The sequence below is a fragment of the Dendrobates tinctorius genome, unplaced genomic scaffold (genome assembly GCF_039654945.1).
Source record: "Dendrobates tinctorius isolate UK_male_01 unplaced genomic scaffold, ASM3965494v1 ptg000399l, whole genome shotgun sequence".
Taxonomy (NCBI): Eukaryota; Metazoa; Chordata; class Amphibia; order Anura; family Dendrobatidae; genus Dendrobates; species Dendrobates tinctorius.
The window spans coordinates 92131-113999 of record NW_027362065.1 but is presented as its reverse complement, the minus strand read 5'-3'; the positions used below and the strand labels follow the sequence as shown (position 1 = coordinate 113999).

General features: G+C 48.7%; 1 protein-coding gene across 2 annotated transcripts in view; it reads left to right on the top strand.

The window, feature by feature from the left end:
- The window catches only part of RNF135 (ring finger protein 135), a 49111-nt gene extending 31285 nt beyond the window's left edge, over window positions 1-17826 (top strand). For both annotated transcript variants that reach the window (XM_073563821.1, XM_073563820.1), the window contains 4 exons: window positions 877-1107; window positions 12733-12907; window positions 12989-13090; window positions 15642-17826. In XM_073563821.1, the coding sequence (XP_073419922.1) occupies window positions 877-1107; window positions 12733-12907; window positions 12989-13090; window positions 15642-16171 (1038 nt within the window). In that variant the 3' untranslated portion in view covers window positions 16172-17826. The remainder of the gene's footprint in view (window positions 1-876; window positions 1108-12732; window positions 12908-12988; window positions 13091-15641) is intronic.
- Window positions 17827-21869: the final 4043 nt, after the last annotated feature.

Sequence of the window (21869 nt, the reverse complement as noted above, 5' to 3'; positions counted from 1 at the left end):
TATACTCCAGAGCTGCACTCACTATTCTGCTGGTGCAGTCACTGTGTACTGTACATACATTACTGATCCTGAGTTACCTCCTGTATTATACTCCAGAGCTGCACTCACTATTCTGCTGGTGCAGTCACTGTGTACATACATTACATTACTGATCCTGAGTTACATCCTGTATTATACTCCAGAGCTGCACTCACTATTCTGCTGGTGCAGTCACTGTGTGCATACATTACATTACTGATCCTGAGTTACATCCTGTATTATACTCCAGAGCTGCACTCACTATTCTGCTGGTGCAGTCACTGTGTGCATACATTACATTACTGATACTGAGTTACATCCTGTATTATACTCCAGAGCTGCACTCGCTATTCTGCTGGTGCAGTCACTGTATATATACATTACATTACTGATCCTGAGTTACCTCCTGTATTATACCTCAGAGCTGCACTCACTATTCTGCTGGTGCAGTCACTGTGTACATACATTACATTACTGATCCTGAGTTACCTCCTGTATTATACTCCAGAGCTGCACTCACTATTCTGGTGCAGTCACTGTGTACATACATTACTTTACTGATCCTGTGTTACATCCTGTATTATACTCCAGAGCTGCACTCACTATTCTGCTGGTTCAGTCACTGTGTGCATACATTACATTACTGATCCTCAGTTACATCCTGTATTATACTCCAGAGCTGCACTCACTATTCTGCTGGTGCAGTCACTGTGTACATACATTACATTACTGATCCTGAGTTACCTCCTGTATTATACCCCAGAGCTGCACTCACAATTGTGCTGGTGCAGTTCACTTGGCGTTCTGTCTTGCACATCCCCGGGTCTGCTGACTGCTCTTATTCTGCTGTCCCTGCAGATCTTAGTCTTTGACATTAAGGATACCCTGACCCGAGACTTTCGGGAGATGCGCGATTACCTGGAGCAGCAGGAACGAGCTGCGTTCTGGAGGATGAAGCAGGAGCAGGACAGTGCACAGAGGGAGACCACACGGCTGGTGCAGAAACTGATGGACGAGCTCGATGCCATGAAGCGGAGGAAGGCGGAACTGGAGGAGCTGCTGGAGCACGACTGGATCTCGATGCTGAAGGTGCAGCAGACCTTCTTATCCTTTGTTCTTGGTGACCGAGGTGAAGTCCTTCTCTGCCATCCAGGTCCGCACTGCTGTGACCCTAGTAGGATTCCTTTGTTCCGTCGGTGGGATTGTACCGTCACTGGCTGGTTTCTGAGATGTGATCTTGTCATGGGGATACCGTGATGGAGAGTGGCCAGAAGACCTCACGGCGTCTGGTTACACAAACCCGTTGTCATGATAGATCTGCTTCACCTTCCTATTAGCAGTGCAGGTCTTCCTTGCTTTGCTAGTGCTAAGATGAATAAGTTCTGTCCATCTTCCGGAGCTCTCGCCCTGATTTGTCTCAGCTGTTCTGTGTTGGCCACTCCTGTCAGATTTATGTGCTGGACTCTTGCACTGGGGAGTTGCCAGTGATAGTTTTCATATCCTGGTTTGGTGATGGAGAGTACTGAATTAATAGCAGTTGGTTGGTGTAGTTAACAGGAGGTATCTTTGTGGATTTGGTATTGTGTGATTATCCTAATCCTCTTCCACTTGGTTTTCCCCTCCTACTGTTCCCTTGATTTATATTTGGTTGTTTGGTGAGGGTATGTGTATGATTGTAGTTTTATTTTATCCATGTCTATCAGGTTTTTGTTGTCTTATACACTTCCCTACCTGCCTTGGTCGGTGAGGAAACAGATCAGGGTACATATAGGAGCATAACTAGGTATGAGGCCATGGCATCCCCACCATCTGAGGTAGTCTGGGGAACAGGGATAGCATAGGTTCCTCCTAGCTTGAGGGACAGGGAAGGAGCCCACTGACCCAGGAAATCCTTATACAGTATTGTGACATCACCAGCCCATACTTTTTTGGATCAACTATGGATCCCGTGGTTGTCCTAGCTGGGCAGTTACATTTAGCCTAGAGGTGGCAGAATTAAGAGCAGTTGCCTTGCAGCACCCATCATCTCCAGGCTTAGGGTCTGCTACCTCCAGGAAAGACCTTTTGGAACCAAAGATAGCTATGTCGGATAGGTTCACAAGGGGTAGGAATAAGGTTTTGGTGGAGGTCTACAAACTGTATTTGAGATTATGTCCCTATGTCCAGGTACTGAGGAACAGAGGGTGGGGATTCCAAGTTTTCTTCTCTAGGGTGACCCCCAAGCCTGGGCATTTTCTCTCCAGCCTGATTCCCACAGGCTTCAGCCGTTGGAGGAATTGTCTAGCTTATGATGACCTTGACCGTGTCTCGCTGGTAGAGTCTAAATCTAATTGGCTTCAGCAGGGAGACCGGCGAGTTGAGGACTATTGCTCTGAGTTCTTTAGGTGGAATAATCCTGCGCTCCGTAGTCAGTTTTGTCAGGGGCTTTCAGAGAAGGTGAAAGATGCCTTTGTTCTATATGAGACCCCTGGAAGTGGCCATGTCTCTAGCAATCCGAGTAGACCACTGTCTTCAAGGGAGAGAAAAAGACACCTCAATCATCGCTGGGGTCGGATATCAGTGGAATTGAGTGCTGACTCAACCAAGGAACCTATGCAGTTGGGTGGGATGACGCGTTGCGCAGTTCTCTTTGCGTTGCACTGCAGGAGGACCGCCTCCTGCAGTGCAACGCAAAGAGAACTGCGTTTTTGTGTGGACTTTATAATTGTTCCATTAATTTCATTTCCGGGCCAAGTTGCTTAAGAACAGGCATTATAACGTTCCAGGAGTCAGGCGTTTCTCACAGAGAGTCTGGCTCAGGGTCACATCAGACCCTTCTCATCTCCCCTTTCAGCAGGGTTTTTCATTAAGAACAAAGACGTGGGTGTGAGGAGCTGGCCTCGTTCTAAAGACTATTGGACGAATGCATGTAGAGCGGCTCTAAGGGATGCAGGCTTTTCCAGCACGTCAATCTTCTTAAGCCAGACCCAAGATTGGGAACAGAGTAAGGCGAGCATTCCTTTACCCTCGTTAGTGTCTCAGAGGCATCGAGCATTACATATGTGCCAGGGGAGCACTACTAGAGCGTGGAATAGAGGCATGTGTGCTAGGAAACAATGTACAGTTTAGCTTACAAAGGGTTATTCATGCAGGGAGTTATACATGCCAGAAGCCTCGTGGACAAGCCAGATGCGGCAAAGGACTGCCAGCCATGCTTTAACCTTATCACGTGAAGCGGATACTGGAACCCCCTTCCTTTTACTGATTGTTGCCCAAACACCGGGCTGGAGTCCTTGCACCACATTCCGTGATGGAGGCTACATTTTCACACTTGGTGAGCCGAATAAGCCTCCCCCTTTTTCCGTGCTTTTGTTTTCATATTGTACGGGCCTCAAGTCATTGTTCTCCCAGCCAATAGTCCCATTGTGTGGATGAGTATAGTAACATAGTTATTAAGGTTGAAGGGAGACTTTAAGTCCATCTAGTTCAACCCATATCCTATCCTAACTTGCCCTAACATGTTGATCCAGAGGAAGGCAAAAAAACCCCATGTGGCAACAGTAAGCTTCACATTGGGGAAAAAAATTCCTTCCCGACTCCACATACGGCAATCAGACTAGCTCCCTGGATCAACGCAATATTAAGGAGACTAGTGTATATACCCTGTAATATTATACTTTTCAAGAAAGGCATCCAGTCCCTTCTTAAATTTTAGTAGTGAATCACTCATTACAACATCATATGGCAGAGAGTTCCATAGTCTCACTGCTCTTACAGTAAAGAATCCGCGTCTGTGAGTATGCTTAAACCTTCTTTCCTCCAGACGTAGAGGATGCCCCCTTGTCCCCGTCACAGGTCTAAGAGTAAAAAGATCATTAGAAAGGTCTTTGTATTGTCCCCGCATATATTTATACATTGTAATAAGATCACCCCTAAGCCTTCCATTCTCCAAACTAAATAACCCCAAGTGTAATAACCTGTCTTGGTATTGCAGACCCCCTAGTTCCCTAATAACCTTGGTCGCTCTTCTCTGCACCCGCTCCAGTTCAGCTATGTCTTTCTTATACACCGGAGACCAGAACTGTACACAGTATTCTAAGTGTGGTCGCACTAGTGACTTATATAGAGGTAAAATCATGTTCTCCTCATGAGCATCTATGCCTCTTTTAATGCATCCCATTATTTTATTTGCCTTTGCAGCAGCTGCCTGACACTGGCCGCTAAATGTGAGTTTGTCGTCCACCCATACACCCAGGTCTTTTTCAGTGACTGTTTTGCCCAGTGTTTTACAATTAAGCACATAATTATACATCTTGTTCGTTCTACCCAAGTGCATGACCTTACATTTATCCCCATTAAAGCTCATTTGCCATTTATCAGCCCAAGCTTCTAGTTTACGCCTGTAATATAAAATTGTCCTCCTCTGTATTGATTACCCTGCAGAGTTTAGTGTCATCTGCAAATATTGAAATTCTACTCTCTATGCCCCCTACAAGGTCATTAATAAATACGTTACCCCACTGCTAACCGTGACCCAGTCCGAGTGTGCTCCATTAATAACCACCCTTTGTTTCCTATCCCTGAGCCAGCTCTTAACCCACTTACACATATTTTCCCCTATCCCATTGTTCTCATTTTATGTATCAACCTTTTGTGTGGCACCGTATCAAAAGCTTTTGAAAAGTCCATGTACACCACGTCCACAGCATTCCCTTGGTCCAGTCCGGAACTTACCTCTTCATAAAAGCTTATCAGATTAGTCTGACAGGAACGGTCCCTTGTAAACCTATGTTGATATTGGGTCATGAGGTTATTCTTCTCCAGATACTTCAGTATAGTATCTTTTAGAAAACCCTCCAGGATTTTACCCACAGTTGAGGTTAAACTTACTGGCCTATAATTTCCAAGTTCAGTTTTTGTCCCTTTTTGAATATTGGCACCACATTTGCTATACGCCAGTCCTGTGGTACAGACCCTGTTATTATGGAATCTTTAAAGATTAGGAATAATGGTCTATCTATGACTGCGCTTAATTCCTGCAGTACTCGGGGGTGTATCCCATCCGGGCCCGGGGATTTGTCAATTTTAGTGATTTTTAGACGCCGCCGTACTTCCTGCTGGGTTAAGCAGGTGACATTTAACAGAGAATTTTTATCCCTGATCATGTTATCCGTCATGGGATTTTCTTGTGTAAACACTGTTGAAAAAAAGTCATTTAGCATATTGGCTTTTTCCTCATCCTCATCCACCATTTCACCCAGACTATTTTTAAGGGGGCCAACACTATCATTTTTTAGTTTCTTACTATTTATGTAGTTAAAGAATATTTTGGGATAATTAGTAGACCAAGCAGAGCCATCAACACAGGGCGTCTCACGTGCAGGTCATGGGTTTGGGCCTGAGGAAAGTACCTCCACCAATGCACGTTTAGCTTGGGGGGGGAAGGGTGTGAACACTTATGCCCATTCAGGGAGCTTATCCCAGGAGAGGGAGAACAATAAGCTACATGTTTAGTGAGTGAGTTGGTGCAGTTACGTTGAGGGGTGAGGATCTGTTGCTGAGGTTCTGGTGGCCATGTATGGATGGTCTATGCAGATTGGTTGTCAGCTGGGCTGGATACACTTGCTACGGTCATGGGATCTGTCGTCTGGATTTGAGAAATTATCTTAAGGACTGTTGTAGGCTGGAGCTGGATACATGTGCTACGATTGGGTTATCTGTCATCTGGAGAAGCGTGGACTGTGACTACAGACTACACTGTTGGGAGATACGAAATCGGTGGGCCAACCAAAAGTTGGGAGACAGTGAGTGTCGCCTGGTACGGGGGCAGTGGGACTACCGGCCCTGTCTTGGGATCTTGTGGACTGGTGGCAATGTATTTTGACCATCTATCTGGACTTGTTTTCCAAATATTTTATTAACATTTTCAAAGTAAGACAAAACATAACATATTAACATTATTATTATTATTATTATTTATTGTTATAGCGCCATTTATTCCATGGCGCTTTACATGTAAGGAGGGGTATACATAAAAACAAGTACAATAATCTTAAACAATACAAGTCATAACTGGTACAGGAGGAGAGAGGACCCTGCCCGCGAGGGCTCACAATCTACAAGGGATGAGTGATAATACAGTAGAGCTGGTCGGCAGCGGTTTGGTCGATCGGTGGTTACTGCAGGTTGTAGGCTTGTCGGAAGAGGTGGGTCTTCAGGCTCTTTTTGAAGGTTTCGATGGTAGGTGAGAGTCTGATATGTTGTGGTAGAGTTCCAGAGTAGGGGTGATGCGCGAGAGAAATCTTGTATGGGAAGAGGAGATAAGAGGGGAGTAGAGAAGGAGATCTTGTGAGGATCGGAGGTTGCGTGCGGGAAAGTACCGGGAGAGGAGGTCAGAGATGTATGGAGGAGACAGGTTGTGGATGGCTTTGTATGTCATGGTTAGGGTTTTGTAATTGAGTCTCTGGGCAATTGGGAGCCAGTGAAGGGATTGACAGAGGGGAGAAGCTGGGGAATAGCGGGGGGACTTAGTCAGGCAGCAGAGTTTAGAATAGATTGGAGGGGTGCGAGAGTGTTTGAGGGGAGGCCACAGAGCAGGAGGTTGCAGTAGTCAAGGCGAGAGATGATGAGGGCATGGACTAGGGTTTTTGCAGATTCTTGGGTGAGGAATGAACGGATTTGTGAAATATTTTTGAGTTGAAGTCGGCAGGAAGTGGAAAGGGCTTGGATATGTGGTTTGAAGGAGAGATCAGCGTCAAGGATTACTCTGAGACAGCGAGCTTGTGGGACTGGGGAGAGTGGTCAGTCATTTACTGTAATTGATAGGTTCGTAGGGGGGGCCACGTGAGATGGGGGAAAGATGATGAATTCTGTTTTGTCCATGTTGAGTTTCAGAAATCTAGTGGAAACATGAAATCAAGTATCCAAGATTTATAGAAATAAAACAAATACAGTAAATCTTTATGGAAATATGGCCGGCCAGCGACGCCATTTTTTCGAAAAAGTAGGGAAACAACTATTCAATAAAGCCAGTTTATACTCATAGGATTTATGAAGAGACAATTTTTCCACCATTTCCTGTGAACCCTAGTAGACCTCCAAGATAAAGCAATTTTGATTTTGGAAACCAGAAGCAAATGCAAAATAAGTTTCCGTAAAGGCGGATCCAACCGATCTGAACCCAGAGAGAGAAGGGCCAGTTGGGGAGATAAAGAAAAGTCCAGATTCTGTAAAATAATGGCAATAAGGGAAGAGATGTCCCTCCAAAAGGGTCTAATAAGTGGACAAGACCAAAACAAATGTAAAAGGCTGCCGCATTGCCCACAATCCCTCCAACAAAGAGGGGAGATAGAGGAGTTTATAAGTGCCAAACGAGAAGGTGAGTAACACCACCTAGAGATGACTTTAAAATACGACTCCTGTAGGGCCATAGATACAGTATAGAATCATAGAATCGTAGAGTTGGAAGGGACCTCCTGGGCCATCTGGTCCAACCCCCTGCTCAAAGCAAGATTCGCTAAATCATCCCAGTCAGATGTCTGTCCAGCCTCTGTTTGAAGACTTCCATTGAAGGAGAACTCACCACTTCTCGTGGCAGCCTGTTCCACTCATTGATCACTCTAACTGTCAAAAAGTTTTTTCTAATATCTAATCTGTGTCTCCTCCCATTCAGTTTCATCCCATTGCTTCTAGTCTTTCCTTGTGCAAATGAGAATAAAGTTGATCCTTCTACAATGTGACAGCCCTTTAGATATTTGTAGACAGCTATTAAGTCTCCTCTCAGTCTTCTCTTTTGCAAACTAAACATTCCCAAATCCTGCAACCTTTCCTCATAAGACAGGGTTTGCAGACCGGTCACCATTCTGGTCGCTCTTTTCTGAACTTGCTCCAGTTTGTTGATGTCTTTTTTAAAATGTGGCGCCCAAAACTGGACACAATATTCCAGATGAGGTCTGACCAAAGAGCAGTAGAGGGAAATAATGACCACGTGATCTAGACTGTATGCTTCTTTTAATACATCCTAGAATTGCATTTGCCTTTTTTGCTGCTGCATCTGTTGTGAGTTCATTTTCCCCTTCACCGTTGATATCTGATGAACTCCCTCTGCCGGTGAAAGGAGGTAGTGAAATTGATCTGGATGGGAAGAACCTGTTATCTGAACAGGCGGAGTGTGATTGGACATCCGGAATTTCTGAGTGGATATAAGGCAGCCGACGCCCTGCAGGGTTGCTGGTGATCCTTTCTGCTGTGAGCTCTGGCATCCAGTTTAGTTCCTGTCTACTAAAAGCTAAGTTTTTGCTCTGCTATTTTTTCCATGAGATTTTGTCTGTTTACTTAGTGTTTGTGTTCAGCCTGCCCTGGTTGGGACGGGCTGAACTCCATTTTTGTCTCTGATCAGTTGATCTCTTTGCTCTGTCTTCAGAATATACCTGAGTGCTGATATAGTGTTTTTTGAAGTCTGGTGACTTCAGGGCCTTTTTTATCAGACGTGTTGGACATTATTTTTGGCACGGTTTTTTGCGGATTGCAGCCAGCATCTTTTCTGTCCTTTCCTATCTAGTTAGTTGGGCCCCATCGTTTGCTCAGCCTGTCTTTCTGTCTGTGTTTGTGTTTTCATCTGTTTTTCACCGACAATACATGTTGGGGGCTGTCTATTGCTTTGGGGTCTGCTCTGGGGCAGTTTAGATTTCCCCTTTCTTTCTTTAGCTCTCCGGCTGTGACGAGGGGTCTAGGGCACCGTAGGAACTCCCCACGGCTACTGTTAGTTGTGGTGAATAGGATCAGGGGTCTGCAATCCGCTAGCTACCAACCTCTCCGGTTTTCTGGACTTAGCTTGTGTGTTTGTTTTTTCCTCCTCCGGTGACTCATTCATAACATGCATCACACTGTTGACTCATATTCAGTCTGTGATCTATTAGTATACCCAAGGCTTTTTCACATGTGCTGTTGCTTAGCCCTATTCCTCCCATTCTGTATATGTTGCCCAGATGTAGTACTTTGCATTTTCCCTGGTGGAGGAATACGTTAAAGAAATAGTCTGTTCCCAGTCATCCGAGGCTATAGAAATATTCAGATGAGCTTCCCAATTGGTCATGTATGGTAATTTAACAATTGTTGAACCACAGATACAAATACTGAATGGTCCAAAATATACCATGACCCAAATTGTTTAGGACGTTAATCGCAGGATCCGAGAGAGGAGGGTTATTGTGAGCAAATGGCTCCAAAAATGCTTTCAAAATAATAAATTTCAGAAAGGCAGATGAGGGAACACTACACCGGCAGATGAGAAAATGAAGCAAAATTATTTCTATCAACAACATCCTGTACTTTGGGAATTCCCCAAGTAGCCCAATCCGGGTCCAGATCAGTCGTGAAAACAGTACCCACAAACGAAAGGGGAAGTCTCAATAGAAGCTCCTTCTTAGGGAAACTACACTTATTTTTAGGAGTCTTTGCCAAGCCGCAAGAACTGCCATATAAATTGGATGATCATGCCATACCAAAGATTTATTCTTGAATAAATTAAAAGTATATAAAAGTGTGTGTATGTGTGTGTGTGTGTATCACCAACCAATCACGAAGCATCAAAGTGGGACACCAACGGATCACGAAGCATCAGAGTGGGACACCAACGGATCACGAAGCATCAGAGTGGGACGCAGATGGAGAGCGGGGCTGCGGACGGATACAGCAGGACGGTGCATGGAGAGCGGGGCTGTGAAGGGAGAGAGCCGGAGAGCAGGGCTGTGGAGGGAGAGAGCCGGAGAGCAGGACTGTGGAGGAAGAGAGCGGGGCTGTGGAGGATGAGAGCGGGGCTGTGGAGGGACAGCAGGGCACGGATGTAGAGCGCAGCTGCGGAGGGATAGAACGGGACAGCAGGTGGAGAGCGGGGCTGTGGAAGGACAGAGTATGATGGCGGGTGGAGAGCGAGGTTGCGGACGGAGAGGGCGTGATGGCGGGTGGAGAGCGGGGCTGTTAAGGAAGAGAGCGGGACCCACAGTTAGGTACTAAGCCCGGGCAACGCCGGGCTCTTCAGCTAGTTAAAAATAATCCTACAGGGTGAGGAGTATTTATTAAAATGCAATTCTAATTCCAACCATGAGGGCGTATAATCAGCTGACCACCAATAAAGACTTGGCTTACTTAAATTAGAAAAGTAATAGGCCAATATATTAGGAAGACCCGTACCACCTCGATTAGAAGCTATTCTAGCCCTCTTGTTGCTCCACACAAAAAGGTTGAGATGAGTAATGGAAGGGACCTAAATACATGAAGAATTTTAGGGAGAATAACAGCTTTAACAATGAGGACCCTACCCCACCAAGACATCTCCTTGTCCTGATAAAACCGGAGCGCCTTAGAAATAGAGGAGATAAGAATGTCCAAATGATCGGGGATGAGAGATCTGATGGGCCTAGAAATTCTCAGACCCAAGTATGTAAGATCCCTCTCTGCCCAGCCCCAAGGAAAAACCTCTTTTATACTCTGAATTTGCATGCAAGTGAGATTAAATTGGAGAATTTTAGATTTGAACTTAAAAAATCTGAAAATAAAGCGTATTTATGCGGAAGGGTTTGCACTCTCTTAATAGAGCTACAAGGATTGGTAAGGGTCAGGAGGATATCCTCCGCATAGAAACTTATGTTAAACTCTTTACGATCCGTGCTGATGCCCTCTATGGAGGGATCATCTCTAATGAGCTGGGCTAAGGCAAGGGTAAAAAAGTAAAGGGGGAAGAGGGCAACCCTTTATATCTGAACTTGTACTAAGGACATAAGGAATAATATATAGTTGCATTAACTTGTGATGATTCCAAACCACAACCTCAGATCTTCACAGGGGGTTACGCCCCTGCTTGGATTTCCAAGAACTAAGTTGGATCACGATTCGAGGTCTGTTCCCGCTCCCTTTCATTCTGGATCTCATTAATCAGATCGTCTGGGCTAAGAGGTTTTTCAGACTGAACCTCAGGGGGCATATAATCTCATCCGTGTAAAGGAGGGGGATGAGTGGAAGCCTGCTTTTAATACCCCAGAGGGACTCTATGAAAATCTTGTGATGCAATTTGGGTTGACTAATGCTCCCACCATCTTTCAGCTGTTAGTCACCTGGTGGATAGATTTGCTGTGATCTCTCTGGATGACATATTGGTTTATTCGCCGGACCTCGAGTCACATATCAGGTACATGTCAGGCAGGTCTAACAGATACTCAGAGACAAAACTATCAGTCAAGCCTGAGAAATGTATATTCTCCGTTCAGGAGATTTCTTTTCTGGTTTATTTCTGATCATCCACCAGTTTTCACATGTATCCGGCAAAGGTCCAGGCGGTAGTGACTCCAAAGACATTCTGATAGGGAATCTAGATTGTGAGCCCCAATGGGGACAGTGATGTATGTAAAGCGCTGCGGAATAAGATAGCGCTATATAAGCAATACATAATAATAGTGGATTGGGATCGTCCTGAAGACTTAAAAGCCTTAGGTTTTTAGAGTTTGGTAATTATTACCGTAAGTTCATTAAGAACTTTTCGGTAGTGACCAAACTACTGACTGACATGTTGCATACCTCATGGAGAGCATTACAATAGCTTGGGTATTCATGGATTCGACCACTAAGTGCTGTCTGTCACTATGAGTGGACGTAACCATGGATACCTTAACTACTGCAATACCCTACATGAGGTAAGTGACACAGCAAATCTGAAGAACTAGACTAAATTTCCAATTAGAAGTACTTGCTAATATTATTGTTACCCCTACTACATATTCGGATAGGATCTTGGAGATGGGAATACCCCTTTAAGTTGAAGGTTCCTTCTTGGAAACTGGGACCCAGGATCATCAGTCCCTATAAGAAGTTGACGCCATAAATCCAGTAGTGTTTCGCCTTGCTTTGCCACCTACTTTCCAGATCCTTAATGTGTTCGCCAATCGCTTCTCAAAAAATACATTGCTTCCTCTGAACCATCAGGTTGGTCCAGTCTCTTCACACCACTCATCCAGATACACCTGGTTCTGAAAATCCAGAGGCCCCTCTTAGGAGGGGGGTACTGTCACAGGGATACCGAGACAGAGAAGGGCCCGAAGATCATAGGGTCCGGTAACACAAACCCCTGCAAGTACTAGATATGCTTTTCCTTTCTCTCTTGTTGCATGGGCTATTCAGTTCTGTCCATCTCCTGGAGCTCTCCATCCTGAATTGTCTCAGCTGTTCTGCATTGGTCACTCCCCTATGGTATGTGTGTCACCTCTTGCACTGAGGAGTGGCCAGTGATAGTTCTACTTCCAGGTTTGGTGATTAAGGAGTAGGCTGAATTAGTAGCAGTCAGTTGGTGTAATTTGCAGGAGATATCCGTGTGGATTTAGTATTGTGTATTTATCATAATCCTCTTTTCATTTGGTTTACTCCTACCGTTTCCTTGATTTCCACTCGGTTGTTTTGTGAGGGTATTTGTATGATTGTAGGGTTTTTTTTATCCATGTTTGTTTGCCTTGTCAGGTTTTTGTTGTCCTATAAACTTCCATACCTCCCTGGATGGGGTAGGAAACAGTTCAGAGTGCATTTAGGAGCATAGCGAGGTACGAGGCGCTAAAATCCCCACCATCAGGGGTAATCTGGGGAACAGGGAAAGCCTAGGGTCCTCCTAGCTTGAGGGACAGGGAAGGCGTTCACTGCCCTGGGAAATCCTGCTACAGTATCATGACAGATCTTTCTTCTCTTGGTCCTCAGGATGTTTGCTCTGAGGAGACCTTCACATCATCATCATCATCATCATCGGTGTACCAGAGCCCGTATACATTTGATGAGAACCGTGTTGTAGACACCACTGATGCTGTGACCAAAATTAAGAAGAGTCTTTTGTCCCACGCACTATTAGAAGACAGCCCCTGTCCACCAAAGAAAGGTGAGGATGGGCCACACCTGGGTGGATGCGGACTCCAAGGGTGATTAAGTATTCATGGCATTCATGTCCATCTTATTCCAGTTCTGGAGGACTCCCTGGTGTTATCTCCCGGATCCTCACAGCCTTGTGAGCAGGAGATCAATAGCAGCCTTCCCGTAAAACCTCCGAGCCAACTCCTGCAGTGTAAGTGCAAAATCTTCTGCCCTACTTAGATCCTGCTGCAGAGCCGCCATATATACTGTTCATGATCATAATCAGCTCATTAGCGACACATTAGACCACCAGAGCCTCGTGTTCACAGTCCATGTCCGATACATGAAGGATCATTCGTGACACTAGAGATATCACGCAGAATTCCTCATCTGCCACCACGTGACAAACGTGCACCTCGCCACACCACCTGACATCACTATTACGTCAGCGAGATGATGTGGTATGGTCTCCTCACTTGCACCAACGTGATGTTCCGCACCCCATGGGTAAACGTAAGGTCATCTTTACTCAGTTTTACACAGACACACCCTGTCCCCACAGGCCCAGTGAGGTACCGGGAGAGACAGGATGTGGCACACGCAGTCACTGACATGGCACCACACTCGCCCACAATCCTGAGGCCTCTTTCACTAGCACCAGTGAAACCGAACCTTGTTATCCCGGTTGGACTGCCACCAGTTCCTCGTTAGATATAAGCCCGGTCGGTTAACTGGATTATACCGCGCCAGAAACCAGGCTCGGTAGCATGGAAAGATAGAGGGAAGGACGTGTGGATCGAGATAAGACAGTCCAACGTTAAATTATATATTTTATTGCATTAAGGGCACTGTCACATACCCGTTTCTCAGCACGTAACTTGGGGTTGTGCCTGCAAGGGTTAATCTATCTCCTCTCACTCAGTCCAGCATTCACCCTCTGTCCTATGCTGCAGTGGGAGTATAAAGCACACCCCGACACAGACCACACACGCTGCCACCAATGACCGAACACACGGGCGATGAGTCATGGAAGCACTACTACTATGTGCCAATCACCAGGAGCACACACTCTAAGGCTATGGATTCTTTAGAGCATACAAGGTTCAAACTTATTAAAGTTTTAAGCTTTAATAGAAAAGGTGCAGTGCTTACAATAAAAGGATATAAAAATATGGAAATAAAAAGTGTCATACAAATATGCAAAACAGTGATAAAATAAAATGAGAAACTTAAAGAAATATCTAAACCTAGCAGTCTGGTATCCTGCTCCCTGAGGGGGGATTAATATGAAATGGATCCCACCAGCTTGGCTGTCACTCAGTCTGTGAACAGCTTTCTATGTGTAAAGGCCTAATTTATATATTTAACCTGGAGATCAGATTTCTGGACCAGCCTTCATGTTAATATTCTAATTCCTGGTTTGTGAATGGACCATGGCTACTTTACCAATGAATACATTTTTTTTCTCTAAACACTCTCTGTGTATCCTTGCTTTCTCATACTAAATAGAAATTGTTACACTGCAATTTGGCCTCTCCCTTCAAAGGAGTCAGATGTGAAATGTTTCCAATTCCGTGTTAGGGAGGCACCCTGGGGCCGGAGACCCCGAGACCAGGAAAGCTGTCTTTTCTCAGGATAACATATGTCATGACCTTTTGTGAAGAGCTGCAGCCTAGAACAGATGCTAATTTACCTCTGGTCATACATCTTACAAATACATATTTTCACTACAGGCACACTAGACAATACACTACATACACAATGGTTATACATAGACAGTGGTCAGATATGCAAATACAATAGTGGTAGGACAAAAGATATAAGCAGAATATATGTCAATTACCGTGTGATGTTCGATCATGGGTGCGCTGGGCCACAGGGCGTGAGCTGCAAACTAGCTCTTAGGTCCTTCACAGCAAGTTACTCGACATGGACCGCAAGTATAACATAGAGAGACCACATGGCCTTACACTAGCCTTTGTCCCTTTTGGGTCACTGCCCTCTGGCCTGAACCCAAAATCCCCCCCCCCCCTTGCCTCTGCAGCTAAGAACTCAAAAAACCTATGAAAGATCATAGGATCATCCCTCTGGATGGTCCTAGGGCGGTGGTTCTGGCACCATCGGATCCAGCTGGGCCCTCGATATGCGTGGGGACCAAACACGCCTTTGCTACTTGGCATCTACTACATGTTCTATGTATATCCATACCCATGGGGCCTAATACGGGTCGAGATTTAGGTGGGTGTTCGCCATCTTCTGAGGATCTCAGAAATATACAATATGTACGGCTAGGACATATAGCATCTCCGTAACGCCTTATTTAATCATGTTTCTAGAATGTTCTTTGGCAGCTTCAGCATCACTCTATTGCAAGCCTTTGTCTTGCTCTGAGCTGCTCAAAATGTGAGATTTGTCACTCGCAGCCTTGGAAGCTTGGCCCTGTGCTAGCTACGCGCTGAAGATATATGCCAGATAGAATACAAACGATTGGCATGAAATTATATCTCCAATGTGCTTTACACCACCAGTGCCCCAAATTGTTTATGGTCTGGAAATTTGGGTGATAAGGTGTGATCACACTGCGGCTCTCCGCTGTCTCCAGAATGGCTGCAGTCTCACGTTATGTAATCATTAGTCTCCGGCACTCACATTCTGGACTGATTTTCTGTTCAGCCCGTAGTGGTGCCATGGAGGTTGCCCCCCAGCTTCCTGCATAGTAGTGATACATCCCAGGTGTATAACTTTTGGTTCCTTTATTCCAGGGGCGACTGTTGTCTCTTTTGACCCTGACTCTGTCAACTGTCGCCTGTCTGTGTCACCGGACTTGAAGACTGTGACTGTGGCTTATAAGAATTGCTCCTACCCGAAGAAAGAGCGCAGGTTCACCAGCAGCCAGGCTCTCTGCTCACAAGGCTTCTCCACCGGGAGCATGTACTGGGAGGTCAGCACTGCGGACAGCGATGCCTGGGGCATCGGGGTGGCGGCATCAGAAATCGAAAAACACCATCAACTTGGGGACAATGACTTGTCATGGTGCGTCAAATGGCACAAGGGGCACCTTAGCGCGTGGCATAAGAACGAGGAGGTCCGGAGCCTCCTGCCGCGACCCTCCATGGTGGGCGTGCTTCTCAACTGCACAGAAAAGTTTGTCTCCTTCTATTCGCTGTCCCCAGAGTTACTGATCCACACTTACAACCTTCATTTCCAGACACAGCTGTTTCCTGCTGTATGGCTTTTTGGTCTGAAGAAAGGGAGCTCACTAACAATACGAGACATCAGGACGGATGCGTGAGCTAAACTCCATCACTCCTCTTTGTCATGTCCAAAACATTCTATGACGTAACACTGCCTCCTGACCAAAAACTCATCAGATCAGATATGATGTCCAACACACCCAGGGACAGAGATATGTACTCTTCTGGATGAGTGGCCACAAACCAGAGTGTGGGCGATTCACCTGTATGGGGGTCTTCTAATGGTCCATGAGATACATCCATCTATAACTCAGGGCGACAGAGACCAACCCCAATAAAGTCTGGGTGAGGTCTGAGGGGCTGGTGAAGTATTTGGGCGTTGGAGAATTCTAGGGCAGTTGGTGAGGTCTGAGGGGTTGGTGTAGTATTGGGCGTTGGAGTAGTCTGAGGCGGTTGTGAAATATTGGGTGTTGGAGTAGTCAAGGGCAGTTGGTGAGGTCTGAGCGGTTGAAGTTTTGGGCATTGGAGAATTCTAGGGCAGCTAGTGCGGTCTGAGGGGTTGGTGAAGTATTGGGCGCTTGAGTAGTCTGGGGAGGTTGGTGAAGTATTGGGTGTTGGAGTAGTCTGGGGCAGTTGGTGAGATCTGAGGGGTTGGTGAAGTATTTGGCGTTGGTGTAGTCTGAGGGGTTGGTGAATTGTTGGGCGTTGGAGTAGTCTGGGGCGGTTGGTGAAGTATTTGGGCGATGAAGTAGTCTAGGGCAGTTGGTGAAGTATTGGGTGTTGGAGTAGTCTGGTGCGGTTGATGAAGTATTGGGCGCTTGAGTAGTCTGGGGAGGTTAGTGAAGTATTGGGTGTTGGAGTAGTCTGGGGCAGTTGGTGAGATCTGAGGGGTTGGTGAAGTATTGGGCGTTGGTGAATTGTTGGGCGTTGGAGTAGTCTGGGGCGGTTGGTGAAGTATTGGGCGCTTGAGTAGTCTGGGGAGGTTGGTGAAGTATTGGGTGTTGGAGTAGTCTGGGGCAGTTGGTGAGATCTGAGGGGTTGGTGAAGTAAAGGCGTTGGAGTAGTCTAGTGTGGTTGCTCAAGTCTGAGGGTTTGGTGAAGGATAGGGCGTTGGTGAGGTCGGAAGGGTTAGTTAAGTGTTGGGCGTTGGTGAGGTCGGAGGGGTTGAAGTATTGGGTATTTGAGTAGTCTGGGACAGTTGGTGAAGTATTGGGCGTTGGAGTAGTGTGAGGCGGTTGCAGTAGTATTAGGCTGTTGGATGAAGTCTCGGGAGTTAAAGTATTGGGTACTGGTGAAGTCTGAGTTGTGCACTATGATGGCATTTTGGGTGCTAGTGATGTCTGGGATGCAGTCGCATGATGAAGAATGGAAAGAGCTGATTGATGGTGGGGTATGGTAAAAATTGGGGTTCTGGTAAAACTTTGGCGTACTAATGAAGTCTGGTAAGGTAAAGTGGCGGTGGTCCCAGTAGCTGGCATCTGTTCACACTTGCCTTGGTCGAAGCACTGGTCCCTTTCTAGTTTGGGTGATAACCTTTGTGAGGGCGGTACACATGACATACATGTGGGTGTAATAAGGCCGAGGAGTGATGGGCAATGGAAGTATGGGCGCCTAACAGGATAAAGATGGCCACAGCCTGACCCGGGAGGTGAATGTGAGGCTCTGCCGAACACAACTGATCGCCTTCTACAGCTCTGAGATTTATATTTCTGTAGAAAAAATAAGTATTTTAATAAAAATGTAGAGAATTTGATCTTGATGGCAACATATTGTGTCAGCTGTCTCTCCCATACACAGAAACGCTCACTCTCGGCCGTCTCTCCCATACACAGAAACGCTCACTCTCGGCCGTCTCTCCCATACACAGAAACGCTCACTCTCGGCCGTCTCTCCGGTACGCGGCGGCACTCGCTCTCGGCTGTCTCTCCGGTACGCGGCGGCGCTCCCTCTCGGCCGTCTCTCCGGTACGCGGCGGCGCTCCCTCTCGGCCGTCTCTCCGGTACGTGGCGGCGCTCCCTCTCGGCCGTCTCTCCGGTACGCGGCGGCGCTCCCTCTCGGCCGTCTCTCCGGTACGCGGCGGCGCTCCCTCTCGGCCGTCTCTCCGGTACGCGGCGGCGCTCCCTCTCGGCCGTCTCTCCGGTACGCGGCGGCGCTCCCTCTCGGCCGTCTCTCCGGTACGCGGCGGCGCTCGCTCTCGGCCGTCTCTCCGGTACGCGGCGGCGCTCCCTCTCGGCCGTCTCTCCGGTACGCGGCGGCGCTCCCTCTCGGCCGTCTCTCCGGTACGCGGCGGCGATCGCTCTCGACCGTCTCTCCGGTACGCGGCGGCGATCGCTCTCGACCGTCTCTCCGGTACGCGGCGGCGCTCCCTCTCGGCCGTCTCTCCGGTACGCGGCGGCGCTCCCTCTCGGCCGTCTCTCCGGTACGTGGCGGCGCTCCCTCTCGGCCGTCTCTCCGGTACGCGGCGGCGCTCCCTCTCGGCCGTCTCTCCGGTACGCGGCGGCGCTCCCTCTCGGCCTAAGGATGGAATGGACAAGGCAACTGTTAGGTGGATTCATAACTGGCTTAGTGATCGGACCCAAAGAGTGGTCGTAAATGGCTGCACATCCAGTTGGAAGAATGTCTCAAGTGGGGTACCACAGGACTCTGTCCTGGGCCCTGTATTGTTCAACATCTTTATCAACGATTTAGATGAAGGAATTGAGGGTAAACTGATTAAATTTGCTGATGACACAAAGCTAGGAGGGATAGCTAATACTAGAGAAGAGAGAGAGAGGATTCAAAAAGATATAAATAAACTGGAGAAGTGGGCAGCAACTAACAGAATGGTTTTTAACAGGGAAAAATGCAAAGTACTACATCTGGGCAATAAAAATGAAAAAAGCATATATAGAATGGGAGGAATAGGGCTAAGTGACAGCACATGTGAAAAAGACTTGGGTATACTAATAGATCACAGACTGAATATGAGTCAACAGTGTGATGCAGCAGCAAAAAAAGCAAATGCAATTCTAGGATGTATTAACAGAAGCATACAGTCTAGATCACGTGAAGTCATTATTTCCCTCTACTCCTCTTTGGTCAGACCTCATCTGGAATATTGTGTCCAGTTTTGGGCACCACATTTTAAAAAAGACATCAACAAACTGGAGCAAGTTCAGAAAAGAGCGACCATAATGGTGACCGGTCTGCAAACCCTGTCTTATGAGGAAAGGTTGCAGGATTTGGGATTGTTTAGTTTGCAAAAGAGAAGACTGAGAGGAGACTTAATAGCTGTCTACAAATATCTAAAGGGCTGTCACATTGTAGAAGGATCAACTTTATTCTCATTTGCACAAGGAAAGACTAGAAGCAATGGGATGAAACTGAATGGGAGGAGACACAGATTAGATATTAGAAAAAACTTTTTGACAGTTAGGGTGATCAATGAGTGGAACCAGCTGCCACGAGAAGTGGTGAGTTCTCCTTCAATGGATGTCTTCAAACAGAGGCTGGACAGACATCTGACTGGGATGATTTAGCGAATCCTGCTTTGAGCAGGGGGTTGGACCAGATGGCCCAGGAGGTCCCTTCCAACTCTACGATTCTATGATTCGGCCGTCTCTCCGGTATGCGGCGGCGCTCCCTCTCGGCCGTCTCTCCGGTACGCGGCGGCGCTCCCTCTCGGCCGTCTCTCCGGTACGCGGCGGCGCTCCCTCTCGGCCGTCTCTCCGGTACGCGGCGGCGCTCCCTCTCGGCCGTCTCTCCGGTACGCGGCGGCGCTCCCTTTCGGCCGTCTCTCCGGTACGCGGCGGCGCTCCCTCTCGGCCGTCTCTCCGGTACGCGGCGGCGCTCCCTCTCGGCCGTCTCTCCGGTACGCGGCGGCGCTCCCTCTCGGCCGTCTCTCCGGTACGCGGCGGCGCTCCCTCTCGGCCGTCTCTCCGGTACGCGGCGGCGCTCCCTCTCGGCCGTCTCTCCGGTACGCGGCGGCGCTCCCTCTCGGCCGTCTCTCCGGTACGCGGCGGCGCTCCCTCTCGGCCGTCTCTCCGGTACGCGGCGGCGCTCCCTCTCGGCCGTCTCTCCGGTACGCGGCGGCGCTCCCTCTCGGCCGTCTCTCCGGTACGCGGCGGCGCTCCCTCTCGGCCGTCTCTCCGGTACGCGGCGGCGCTCCCTCTCGGCCGTCTCTCCGGTACGCGGCGGCGCTCCCTCTCGGCCGTCTCTCCGGTACGCGGCGGCGCTCCCTCTCGGCCGTCTCTCCGGTACGCGGCGGCGCTCCCTTTCGGCCGTCTCTCCGGTACGCGGCGGCGCTCCCTCTCGGCCGTCTCTCCGGTACGCGGCGGCGCTCCCTCTCGGCCGTCTCTCCGGTACGCGGCGGCGCTCCCTCTCGGCCGTCTCTCCGGTACGCGGCGGCGCTCCCTCTCGGCCGTCTCTCCGGTACGCGGCGGCGATTGCTCTCGACCGTCTCTCCGGTACGCGGCGGCGATCGCTCTCGACCGTCTCTCCGGTACGCGGCGGCGCTCCCTCTCGGCCGTCTCTCCGGTACGCGGCGGCGCTCCCTCTCGGCCGTCTCTCCGGTACGCGGCGGCGCTCCCTCTCGGCCGTCTCTCCGGTACGCGGCGGCGCTCCCTCTCGGCCGTCTCTCCGGTACGCGGCGGCGCTCCCTCTCGGCCGTCTCTCCGGTACGCGGCGGCGCTCCCTCTCGGCCGTCTCTCCGGTACGCGGCGGCGCTCCCTCTCGGCCGTCTCTCCGGTACGCGGCGGCGCTCGCTCTCGGCCGTCTCTCCGGTACGCGGCGGCGCTCCCTCTCGGCCGTCTCTCCGGTACGCGGCGGCGCTCCCTCTCGGCCGTCTCTCCGGTACGCGGCGGCGCTCCCTCTCGGCCGTCTCTCCGGTACGCGGCGGCGCTCCCTCTCGGCCGTCTCTCCGGTACGCGGCGGCGCTCGCTCTCGGCCGTCTCTCCGGTACGCGGCGGCGCTCCCTCTCGGCCGTCTCTCCGGTACGCGGCGGCGCTCCCTCTCGGCCGTCTCTCCGGTACGCGGCGGCGATCGCTCTCGACCGTCTCTCCGGTACGCGGCGGCGATCGCTCTCGACCGTCTCTCCGGTACGCGGCGGCGCTCCCTCTCGGCCGTCTCTCCGGTACGCGGCGGCGCTCCCTCTCGGCCGTCTCTCCGGTACGTGGCGGCGCTCCCTCTCGGCCGTCTCTCCGGTACGCGGCGGCGCTCCCTCTCGGCCGTCTCTCCGGTACGCGGCGGCGCTCCCTCTCGGCCTAAGGATGGAATGGACAAGGCAACTGTTAGGTGGATTCATAACTGGCTTAGTGATCGGACCCAAAGAGTGGTCGTAAATGGCTGCACATCCAGTTGGAAGAATGTCTCAAGTGGGGTACCACAGGACTCTGTCCTGGGCCCTGTATTGTTCAACATCTTTATCAACGATTTAGATGAAGGAATTGAGGGTAAACTGATTAAATTTGCTGATGACACAAAGCTAGGAGGGATAGCTAATACTAGAGAAGAGAGAGAGAGGATTCAAAAAGATATAAATAAACTGGAGAAGTGGGCAGCAACTAACAGAATGGTTTTTAACAGGGAAAAATGCAAAGTACTACATCTGGGCAATAAAAATGAAAAAAGCATATATAGAATGGGAGGAATAGGGCTAAGTGACAGCACATGTGAAAAAGACTTGGGTATACTAATAGATCACAGACTGAATATGAGTCAACAGTGTGATGCAGCAGCAAAAAAAGCAAATGCAATTCTAGGATGTATTAACAGAAGCATACAGTCTAGATCACGTGAAGTCATTATTTCCCTCTACTC